The sequence below is a fragment of the Rattus norvegicus genome, chromosome 10 (assembly GCF_021556685.1).
Source record: "Rattus norvegicus strain SHRSP/BbbUtx chromosome 10, alternate assembly SHRSP_T2T, whole genome shotgun sequence".
Lineage (NCBI taxonomy): Eukaryota > Metazoa > Chordata > Mammalia > Rodentia > Muridae > Rattus > Rattus norvegicus.
This window is the reverse complement of record NC_141543.1, coordinates 57369880-57382433: the sequence shown is the minus strand read 5'-3', so window position 1 is coordinate 57382433 and position 12554 is coordinate 57369880. Positions and strand designations below refer to the sequence as shown.

General features: G+C 40.1%; 1 protein-coding gene across 1 annotated transcript; it reads right to left on the bottom strand.

Moving 5' to 3' along the window:
* Positions 1–2183: 2183 nt before the first annotated feature.
* Pgam1-ps11 (phosphoglycerate mutase 1, pseudogene 11) lies at positions 2184–2718 on the bottom strand. The gene is given in 2 exon segments (XM_087575109.1): positions 2184–2463; positions 2465–2718. Coding segments are annotated over 2 exon segments (534 nt in total).
* Between the last annotated feature and the right edge of the window lie 9836 nt (positions 2719–12554).

Sequence of the window (12554 nt, the reverse complement as noted above, 5' to 3'; positions counted from 1 at the left end):
TTGCCCACCATTTTATGGGAAGCAAATGGCATGTGGAGACATCAGTGGCCTGAAAGCTTGTGGGTAATGGAAACGCTTTACTAAACCAGGTGTCTCTGGACTCAGAAATGGCACATTCCTTGGTTTTGTCTGTTTTAAATGCTTCACTGTAAAATAAGGTATGATATACTGGTGTATTCTTGTTGCCCAGCTCATACCATGAAGGGCGAGGGGTGGAGTTTATGCTTTTCTCATGGCCTTGATTTCATTCTTTTCTTGCCCTTCTTCATCCAGAGACGGCTACTCTCCTTGATTGGTACCATTCCTGTTAGTTTTATGTTACTATAGCAGAACACCTGGGATAAGTTGTATATAAAAGGAAGCAGATTTATTTGGGTTCATGGTTTTGGAGGCTCCAGTCTATGGTTGTTTGGTCATGATGCACATCTTCAAGCTGGGAGTATGTGGGAAGGTATCAGCTAGGAAGCAAAAGAGAGCCAAGAGCAGTGCAGAATCCTCTAATTCCTTTCAAATGCTCCCCCATAATGGTCTCTCTTTGGGCCTTGCCTCCCATTAGCATGCCTCTGGGGTCTAAGCTGTTAGCACAAAGATCTTTGAAAGGCATTCTAGATCTAAAGTACAACAATTCCTATGAATGGTTTTATATTTACAAATTTTGTTCCTAACACTAAGAAATTTGCAATGCTGAAGCTGGCGAGATAGTGCAGTGGTTAAGAGCACTTGCTGATCTTGTAGAGGATCTGGGTTTGGTTCCCAGCATGCAGAGTGGGTGGACCACAACCGCGTGTAACTTCACCTCCAAGGGATCCAGCACCCTCTTCTGGTTTCTTTGGGCACCTGTGCATGCATACTCTCACCTAGATGCGCACACATACCCAAAGGTTGAAAAAAAGAAGCAAACAAAAAACAAACAAAAAAAAACCCTCTAAGATTTATATACAATGTTGTTTTGGACATTTCAAAATGTTGAACATCTAATGTTATATTATATACATTTGTATACTTCCTATTTTTCTTGCTCAATTATATGCATTTTGAGTTCACATCTTGATAGAATTTACATCTGTTCATTCATACTTATGGGTGAAATTCCATTATGGGGCCTGAATTTACTCTTCACGTAGTAGGTATTTTGGTTTTTGTCTTTTATTTCTTTTAATGACTTTTACTTTTTGAGATTATAATATAAATACATCATTTTAAGCTTTTCTCTTTTTTTGTAAATTTATCAGCGCTTTGAGAATTCAATACAATTTTTAAAATTATATTTATTTTATTTTTTTAAATTGCTCATTACTCCTTTATTGTACTGATCTGAAAAGAGACTTAGTTGTTATGCCTAAATGAGTCCTGACCCTTCACAGTAGGACCAAGCAGCTAGAACATGATTCAGACAATGAAAGACAAAAACCTGGACACGATCAAGGGGCTTCACCTCTACAAAACAAGGCAAAGGGATCCAAACACAGCAAGAGGTTCAAGGAGTTTATCCCATTTGATATGAGGAATGGCTTATTTTCTGGTGACCACACAGGACTGTTTCAACTGGCACTAGCAACCTCCGGGTTGCTTTTGTGTGCTGATATATGTATATATTCTTTACTTTTTTTTTTTTTGTAAAAGTAAATGTAACACATAGACTTGACAAGAATGATCCTAACCTTCTAGGGCCAGCAGCCCCTTTAGGGTCAGAGAGAAAGTAGGGTCTTTTAATCACCATGATGTTACTTTCACTCTCCACTAAAATGACTATGTCCCCAGTTACCTAATTGTGAGACGAGTGCAGGACGGGTTCCAGGAATAAAACTGGACCACAGCTTCTTCTCATTGGTCAGACCACAGCACAGTTCCTCCCTGACTTCTTCTTAAGCAGACCCTTAGTAAACAAAGAACTAAGAAAAACTATAATTACAGTCTCTCAACTCTCCTGGTAGAGGGAGCTGTCCCTGGATGTGGACCAAGAATCTGCACCCTCAGAGGTGTTATTTTGGCTAGATTCTATGAAGGGAGTGGGTGCAAGGGATAAAATACTAAAACGAAAATGGTAGCCACAGGTCCCCATCTGCAGCTACAACATAAACTTAAGATCCTAAAGATGTAGTCAGTGTGGCAGGTGCGGGGGAGAGTGCAAGAGGCAGGACCAGGCAGGGAGGGTGTCGGGGTAGGAGTCTGCCTCCTCGCCTTCACTTCTTCACCTTGCCCTGAGCGGCCGCAGCTTCCATGGCTTTACTCGCGATCTCCTCATCTCCCAGGAATTTCATGGGCTTGATGGGCTTCAAGTTCTTGTCCAGTACGTAGACGATGGGAATGCCGGTTGGCAGGTTCAGCTCCACGATGGCTTCTTCTGAGAGACCCTCCAGATGCTTGAGGATCCCCCTAAGGCTGTTGCCATGGGCAGCAACCAGGACCCTTTCCCAGTTCTTGATCTGGAGGACAATTTCTTCATTTCATAAGGGCAGTGCTGGCAATAGTATCCTTCAGGCTCTCACAGGATGGTAGCTGGTCCTCAGTAAAGGGTGCATACCTGCGATCCTTGCTGACGTTGCTGTAGAAGGGATGATCAGGCTCCATTGGAGGCGGTGGAACATTGTAAGATCGTCTCCAGATCTTTACCTGTGCCTCACCATGCCTCGAAGCAGTTTCTGCTTTATTGAGACCTGTTAGACCCCTGTAGTGTCGCTCATTGAGGCTCCAGGTCCTAACCACTGGCAACCACATCGGGTTAATGGCATCCAGGACTGTTCATGGAGTCCAGATTGCTCTCTTCTACACAGAGGTGAAGCAGATGTCAAACTCATAGGCAGCATCTTGCAATGCCTGCCTGCCTCCTCGTGGCCTGCTAGGCTCAGGTTGGTGTCAGATGCTGACGTGGTTCTCCAGGTTCCAGGCCCTCTCGCCATGCTGAATCAGCACCAGTTTGTGGCAGCCATGGTGACGGGCAGAGGATGTGACAGCAACTCAATTATATTTATTTTTTTCTAACTCTTCTCAAATATACCTCCTCTTTTATACCCACCTAACATTGTGTCGTTTCCTCCCTCCCTCCCTTCCTTCCTTCCTCCCTCCCTCCCTCCCTTCCTTCCTTCCTTCTTTCCTTCCTTCTTCCTCTTCTTCCTCTTCTCCTTTTTTCTCCTCCTCCTCCTCTTCCTCTTCCTCCTCCTCCTCCTCCTTCTCTTCCTCCTCCTCCTTCTCTTCCTCCTCCTCCTTCTCTTCCTCCTCCTCCTCCTCCTCCATTTTTTTGCACCTATTAAGGCCAGTTTGTGCTGTCCATATGTTCCTCCTATATGTGTGTCTTCTGTTGGAGTGCAGTCCATTTGCCAGGACTATACTCTTAAAGGAAACTGATTGTCTCCCAGCTGCTATCATGGTCCAATAGCTCTTAGGCTAGGGGAGGGATTTTTATGCTCATCATCTCCCCTCTCAGTGATGGAATTTGGTCTGGCTTGAGCTTGTACAGGTCTTGTGCATTCTGTCAGAGACACTGTGAGTTGATGTCAACTGACCTGGTGTGTCCAAAAGAGACTGTTTACTTACATTCACCAACTAACTTTGTCCCTCCCACCATGTCTGTTCCATCTGTGATCCCTGATCCTTTTGAGGAGGATCTGCAATAGAGATGTTTTATTCAGGGTTGTGCATCCTGTACAAGTCTTAATATCTGCACCTTGACTAGCTGTGGGTTTCAGAGTTGTAGGATATATATATATATATATATGTATATATATATACATATATATATGTATATATCTCAATGGGGTGGTTTTTTTGTTTGTTTGTTTGTTTTTATGGTATAAAGTGAGAGCAAGAAAAGCCAGTGTCTTGTGGGGTGTGAGACTCTTCTGGGAAAGATGTATCCTGAGATCTCATGAGACTTTGAAGCATTATGCCAGGCATTCAGATGAAAAACTAATTTGTAATTAATAGCATCTATAAAATAGCTACTCTAAATTAAAACATAAAATATTCATCATAACTTTGATTTGCATGGGTTTTCTAAAAATAAAACTGCCATAGACTTTGCTTAAAGTATTGTGTTCAGTTAAAAATTTTGTCACATGGCCACCATCCTGGGCGCTAACCTCTCCAGCGTTGTTCCACTGGGGCAGTTGGGATTTTCACTGCACATGTCTGACCTAATAACAGATTGTGTGATTCTATACCAAAGTGTGTTCTAAATCAGTTAAGCCGTCTTTTTTTTTTTAATAAATGGAATGTTAGGGGAGGAAGCATTTTGAAATCACCTGTCAAAGAAAGGATTAATAATAGCCACAATATATAAAGCACTCCTATATTTGAACAACAATAGAGAGGAAAAGTCTTCAAAATGTCCTATTTGAAAACAGGCAAAGAATTTGAATAGAAAGACATTTCTCCAAAAGAAAAAGGGCCTGGAAGCACTTGAAAGGGTGAAACTGTCAATCCACAGAGAAATGCACATGAAGGTTCGAGCAAAATGCCATTTTGCACCTGGTACAGGTGCTGCCCAACTGGTACAGTGGTTCCACAGTAGGAATACAATTTCCATACGATCCAGAAATGCTCTGATTTCCTACCCCTGAAATGGAAACTAGGAATTGAAAAGACATTTATACAATTACATTCAGGCATGCTTACAGTAGCCAAAAGATGAAAATGATCTAATGGTCCACTGGCATATGAAAGGCGGAATAAAAGTTAGCATTCACACACAAAGAAGATTAGCCAATAGTCAAAGAGAAGGAAGTCATGACATTACAATACGAATAAACTTTGAAGACCTAATGTTAGATGAAGTAAGTCTCAAATGGATATGTTACATAATTTCATTTATATTAGAGTATTCAGATTCATAGTATGCTAGTAGACTAGCATTTGGCAGGTGCTGGGGGTAGGGGTTGGGGAGGAGAATTTTTTTTTCTGTTTTTTCTTTATTAACTTGAGTATTTCTTATTTACATTTCGATTGTTATTCCCCTTCCCTGTTTCCTGGCCAACATCCCCCTAGCCCCTCCCCCTCCCCTTCTACATCTGTGTTCCCCTCCCCATCCTCCCCCCATTACCGCCCTTCCCCCAACAATCACGTTCACTGGGGGTTCAGTCTTAGCAGGACCAAGGGCTTCCCCTTCCACTGGTGCTCTTACTAGGCTATTCATTGCTACCTATGAGGTTAGAGTCCAGGGTCAGTCCATGTAGTCTTTGGGTAGTGGCTTAGTCTTGGAAGCTCTGGTTGGTTGGCATTGTTGTTCATATGGGGTCTCGAGCCCCTTCAAGCTCTTCCAATCCTTTCTCTGATTCCTTCAACGGGGGTCCCGTTCTCAGTTCAGTGGTTTGAGGCTGGCATTCGCCTATGTATTTGCTGTATTCTGGCCATGTTTCTCAGGAGAGATCTACATCCGGTTCCTGTCAGCCTGCACTTCTTTGCTTCATCCATCTTGTCTAATTGGGTGGCTGTATATGTATGGGCCACATGTGGGACAGGCTCTGAATGGGTGTTCCTTCTGCCTCTGTTTTAATCTTTGCTGGGGAGGAGAATTTAGTAGATAGAATGTTTCACCTGAGGGAGGTGAGAAAGTTTGAGAGAAGGATGTTGAAGTGGTGACAGTCTCTAAGAATTTTAAACTCTTTTTAAGTTCCCTGAACTGTATGTTTTATGTCATATACAGTTTATCATTCTCTTCAAAGAAGACATGTGCATATTGAAACATCTTCTTATATAGCTTGTTGCTTTTTAATACACAGGTTTGGGAGCTGAGACTGTAGCTCAGTCAAGAACGTGCTTGCCATGGGAGCCGAGAACATGAGTTCAACACCAAGAATTAATATAAAAAAGCTAGATATAGCTGTGCATGTGTGTGATCCCTGTTCTGGGGAAGCAGAGACAGAGGGATTCCTGGGGCTCACTGGCCAGCCAGTCTGGCTGAATAGGAGAGATTTGAATTCTGTGAGAGACTCTGTCTCAAATGAAATGTAGAGCAAGTAAGATCTGGTATCAATCTCTGGCTTCCACACACAAGTGTGTATGTCTCCCCCGATAGACACATATACTCACATACGTAAGAAATGCAATAAAACTATAGTTTGATGTCAAATGATTTTTTTATGAGTTAGACCTCCCTCTTCCTTCTTCCTTTGGCTCTCTCTTTCATGTTGCTAGGTAGCTCAATCTGGCCTAGAACTTTCCATGTAGCCCAGGCTGGCCCCACACTCATGATTCTTAACTTTCTTTGTGCTAGAATTGCAGACATGTGCCAGCATGTCTGTCCTAGAGAAATCTACAATTAACAAGTCATGTTTCAAAAGGCATTTTCTTTCACAGGTCTAATCCCCTTGAAAGAACAATGTTCTTTTCTCTAGGAATAGGTGCTAGCCAACACACTACCAGCTGCTAGGTAAGAGTCTCTTATAAGACCCTTGAGCACCATTTTGTGAAATAGATCACCCTTCCTCCTATGAGCTTAGGTATGGAATGGAGGTGGCAAGTACTTGTCAAGGCTAGACAAATGAGAAAAATAAATCCTCCTTTTTTGATTCATCAAAAGCTTAAATCACAGGAATAATTGCTGAATGTGGGTAGCGGTGGACTCTCAAGCATTTGGTACATCCAGGAAATTCAGGTATGAGACTTGTTGATCTGCATCAGAAGCCACTGGCCACAGAAATGGATGCAACCATCCAAGTACTCCAAGCATCCAGGTTGCTACAACAGTCTTTGGAGTTGGACGTGCTGTAGTCTGAGGGTGCTAAGCTTGGTTGCCTTTTCTTTAGGAGCTACACCAAACTTCCCAAGGTACAAACCCGACGAAGATGACCTGCTGACCCCAACTGATGGGTGGACATATTAATTATTTTATTATTTTTCCCAATGACCCCCCCTTTTGAAACTAACAATTTAAAAACATAGTAGGAATTCTCTCAGTTGCAAAAGTCTTCCTCACTCCATGGGCTGCTCAATTTGCCTCTGCACAGTTCTGAAAGCTTCCTACTTTGAGAAAGCTGTTCATCCCCATTCTTGTCTCCTAAGAAAAAACTAGTTCAGAAAGGACAGGACTCTGAAAAAAATGGTTTAAAATGCCACAAAGAAAGAAGTAGGAACAGGAGTTTGGTGAGAAGAGAGGATCAGCAGGAGAAAGAAATGTCATACCATTGGGAGCTGCATAGGAATATCTGTGAGCAAAGTGAAGACTTATATAGAAAAATTTTAAAAATGCCATTTTTCTGTTCCCTAGCACAAACAGTTGCAAGACATGGAATCTTTGTACAGTGAATACCTCACTTGGGAAATAAAACCAAAGAGAAGAGATAGTAATAAAAACACCAGAAGAATTTGAATCCTTGAACATATACTCTACTCTAGTGAAATTCCCATTAAATCCTATACTAAAGACCTACTTGCCTTGTTTACTATTGCCCAACACAGTAGAACTAGCTTTCAGGGAAGCTGAAGGGCAGCTAAGCATGGTGGAATGGGCTTTGTACACCCAGCCACTAAGGAGTCTGAGTCATATGCATTACTTATCTTAGATCTTTGAGGCCACCATGGTAAAACCCTGCTTCCAAAGTAGCCCATCAAAACCAATAATCAAGTAAAATATAATATGACGGAAAAGGAGATAGTGAACACATGGGCTAACATTAGAGATGAAAGAGGAGTCTTCCTACTAACCCTACAGAGAGCAAGAAAGTCGATAAGGAGCCTTTCATGGTGGCTCATGCTTGTAATCCCACTAGTTTGGGAGCCTGAGGAAAGATGATTTCAACTTGAGCTGACCTTGAATCACATAGTAAATTCTAAGATAGCCTGGGCCACAGAGTGACATCATGTTTCACAAAACAAAACAGAAACAAAAGAAAACAGAAAGATAAGGAAATTACAAACAACTTATGATCAGAAATGAGGTACTCAGATGAAATAATGTCTTAAAGATATGGACCACAAAAATCTCATTAAAAATGGACAATTTAAATAAACATATCTCTATTAAGGGAGTAAAATCAGTACTTAAAATCTTCAATTGAAAAATGCACTCATACCAGTCCCAGAGTTCTATCAAACACTGAAAGAAAAAAAAATAACAGCAAGTTCCCAACTCCTTCCACATAGATCATTCTATAAGACTATCACTGTATTAACATCAAACTCTATTATACACCTCAACTCAAAATAGCTTAAAATAAGTCAAATCTAGCAAAGTATATAAAAGATAAGGTATGACCCACTGTGGCTTGCCTCAGGAATGCAAGGCTAGTTTGATGTTTGTAAGATAGTAAAGGCAAATCATTCCAAAAATAAATAAGTAAATAAAATAGAAAAGGAAAACTCAATGAACATAGCAGTAAAAGCAGAAAAGCTTCTCGACAGTTTTGGGCAAAACTCATATGAAACTAGAAATGAAGTAAGTTTACTTTAGTGAATAGAGAATGCATAGGAAATGCATACAGTTAATACCAGTATTGACTCTAAGAACCTTTGTGCTTTCTCTTAGGATCTGGAATAAGCAAAAGGTGTTCTTTTCAACATCCTTAGTCAACATCTTCCTGGAGGACCTACTAGTATCCATAGTAAACATAAAAAACATACTGCTTCCCTATACATTAGGAAAGAACAAACAGAATTATGAATTTCAAAAGGCTACAGTGGGAAAATGAAGCATTCACTATAGATCTAATAGAATGTATTCAGGGACTCAGGACAATATATGAAGAAAAGTATGAAACACTGATGAAAGAACTCTGGCAGATCACAGTGGTGTGTAGGTGTATTTTTTAAAAGCTATTTTATTGAGTTCCTATACCTATCAGCCTTCCAACCCTTAGTCCACCTTAGTCCCTTCCAACTTAGCAACACTACGTAATGGAAAGGAGGCATAGATCTCTTAGACTACTTCCTTTTGATTAGGGACATTGAGTTCCTTGGGGGCAAGTCCAATCTTCCTTGTCAGGATAACTAATTTCTTCTTCTCTTTTTACTCACAACTGCTTGACAAACTGCAACAACAGAAACCAGCAGCAGCTGCAGTTCCTCTCAGGGATCTCCCATTTCTACTCTCTCCAGAAGCTCCAGAATTAAACTATCTGCAGCTGGCAAAAAATCACACCCCTGCTAGTGCATGAGGCAAATCATAATCACCTGCTGTGAAGCCTGGGATTAAAACAAAAACATATTCACAAAATGTAATTGAGTTTTTAAAGAAACTAAAATTCACCTGGGGTGGTGGTCCAGGTACAAGTTCATAGACTGACAGTTGTATTGTCAATATATAAATTTTCTTAACTTGAGCACAGATAAATGGCAAAGTTGGTTAAAACCTAGAAAGTTATTTTGATAATATTGACAATTCCAATCTGAAAAACACATGGAAAGGTAAAGATCCTCCTCACAACCCTCAGAAGTTGGGTATAGTGGCTCATTTTTGCAATTCTAGCACTCAGTGGCTGCCTTAGGAAGATCAATGTCAGCCTGGGATTCATATTGAATACCAGAGCAGTCTGGGTTACAGACTGAGATACTATATCAGAAGCAAATCAGACCAAGCAAACCTAACCAAACCTGAGATACAGAGTGATCTGTACCCAAACCAAACCAAACCAAATTAAAAAACCTAAAATTAATGGGAGAAAAGGAGTCCAGCAAAGGTAGCACGGTACAGAAAAACAAAGTTAGGGGGCGCGCATGACCTATTTAAGACAATATAAAGTTATCATATTCAAGACAGTATAGTATTGCTCAATGTAAAGACATACAAATTGATGGAAGAGACTAGAAACTACACAAAAATACAACTATCCAGATAGAGGGAGAGGGAGAGGGAGAGGGCGAGGGAGAGGGAGAGGGAGAGGGAGAGGGAGAGGGAGAGGGAGAGGGAGAGGGAGAGGGAGAGGGAGAGGGAGAGGGAGAGGGAGAGTTAACTGAATTTTTGACAGATTGTTAAGTCAACTCAAAGAGGATTTACAAACTTTTCAACAAATGGTACAGAGGCAATAGACTATTCATGTGTGAAAACACTGAATCACTTATAACAACTACAATCTTAAGCCTTTATATCTTACAAAAACTAGTTTAAAATAGACCATAGACATATGAAGAAACTATAAAGCATTCAGAAGAAAATATAAGAGAAAATTGAGGCATCCTATACTTCATGATGGGTTTTACTGTGTAGATTAGCCACACACCAGAAGAAACACTTCACAGGTGAATTTTTTTTCATAAAAGTCTTAACTCTAAACTATATAAGAGGTGTATATAAAAAGAACCCAGTTGAAAAATAATCTAAGAAAATTTCATCAAAAGGATTGTAGACAGCAAATAAACAAATGAAAAGATGCATAACATCATTAGTCACCATGAAATTGCAAATTAAAATCACAACAAGATACCATCATACCAACGAGGGTGGCTGAGCTCCACAACATTGGAAATAGTAATTTCTGGAAGCTGTTTAGAAATGAGAGTTGTAATTCAGTGCTTGTGGGAATACTTAATGGCATAGTTACTTTGAAAGACAGCTTCTCATAAAGCTAAAAACAATTTTACTGTATGCACCAACTCCTTCTCTAGGTATTTACCTAACTGATATAAAACTTATGCCTACACGTGCGCTTACAGCATCTCTATTCATAATCAATAAATATTAGAAGCAAGATGGCTGTCAATAGGTTATTGAATGAGATAACATTGTATATGTGTACATTGTGATATTATGGATGGATTAAAAGAAAAGGGGTACTGAGCTGTGAGAAAACATGAATGGGTATTACATGCACATTGCAAAATGGTAGGGAAACTTGGCTGAAAATCCTACAAAAGTTATGAAAAGGACGAATTTGTGAGGCAGTGAACAGATTATGGTGAGGAATTTGGGGAGGGGCCACATTGGTAGGTGGAATATAAGAGTGATTTTAGAGTGGTGAAATATTTCTTGTGCTTCTGGAAGGATGAGAAAAGGACAGCACATATTTGTCTAAAATAATATTTCATGAAAAGAATGGACTTTGCAATGTGAATCTAGAATTTGGGGAATACAGAATACTTAGTAAGTTGCCATATATATATCATAAATGCATACATATCAGAGTTAGTTTAATGCAATTATATATACTGACTAGTATACATATAGAAACCAGGGGTAGCCTGGGCTATGTACACAGTGAGACACTGTTTCAAAAGAAAGCTCTTTTGTGTAGAGGAATTTTAAGCAATTTATGTAGTTTCTACACCTTTGAGGAGGTGGAACATAGGAGCCCACATCCAAAATATGGGCTCTGGATGGTACTGTCCTCCCTAAAATACATACCACAAAAAGAAGAAAAGGACTAACTTTTCAGTTGGAAAACACAGCAAATGCTACCCTCCTCAGATGATCAGCACTGGTGACAACAATGACAAGCCATGGTAATGTCATATCATCACAATATGATGTGACACACCTCTGTGGCCTTCTTGTAATCTCCAGATTCTGGAGTAATCATGAGACACATTAGTCAAACCATGAGAGAAAGATTTTTCAAAACACTATAAAAGTCTAAAGGTTACTCAAGATAAGCCAAGTTCAATAAACTACCACAGACCAGAGGGGCTATGGAAACACAATACCAGATGGGAAGTGGTAAGCTGGGCAGGGCCCTGAGTGGAACCAAAGAATGAGAGATAAAAAATGAAGGACAGAGAGGCAGTGTATAGACATGAGTTGCTAATGGTGAAGTGGTGCTGATTTCTTAGTTGTGGCTGGTGAGAACTTGTGAGTGTGAAGCGATATAAGACACCAGTCAACGGGAAAATTAGGAGTGGTACTCAGTGTTCTCTTAACTTTCCTATGAGTCAGAAATTATTCCTAGGAAAGGTTCTTCAAAAGAGAAATGACCTATTGAGTCCAGTGTTTTTTAAACAAGAAGCCAAAGAAGAAACGGGGAGGTACAGAGGGGACTGATTACTGGTTTTTATTGGACCCAACCCCTGTGCTATCAGCTGTCTATTACAGGGTGAGTGTGAAGCCATCAACGTTTCTGTGTCACTTACAAACAAAACCCATGACTTGTCATTAAATTAATTGAAGTTTTGAAGAACAAGCCTGTTTTCCAGTTTGGCGTATATAGTATGCTTTTCCAAAGACAAAATGACAGGGGGTGCCACAGGGGGAGAAGGCTAAAATTGGAGAGACAGTGTTCAAGGTTACATTTCTGATAGCAAGAAGGGGTCCAAGCCACATCATCACTGAGGACATTCTAAAGTCAAGTTCAAAATAATGACAAGTATTATGGTACATTGGAAGAAGGACATGTCATTGGCCAGATCATTTCATTGGCAGGTACTCCTGGCTTTTGAGGTTCTCAGTGGATTCCATAAGTAGTCAGTGCTATGATCTCACATTAAGTCATCTGTATTTAATTTGTACATGACCATTATTATGCTGCCTATGAATTCATTTTTGGTATTATATATATGCACATATATCTAGATAGATTTGAAGGAGACATATGTGTCTAACATATTGAAAAAATTCTTGTTAATTACTAAAACTAATGCCATGAAAGATATAGTTTTCACAATCTTATTTTATTTACTTTTAAATTTATGTC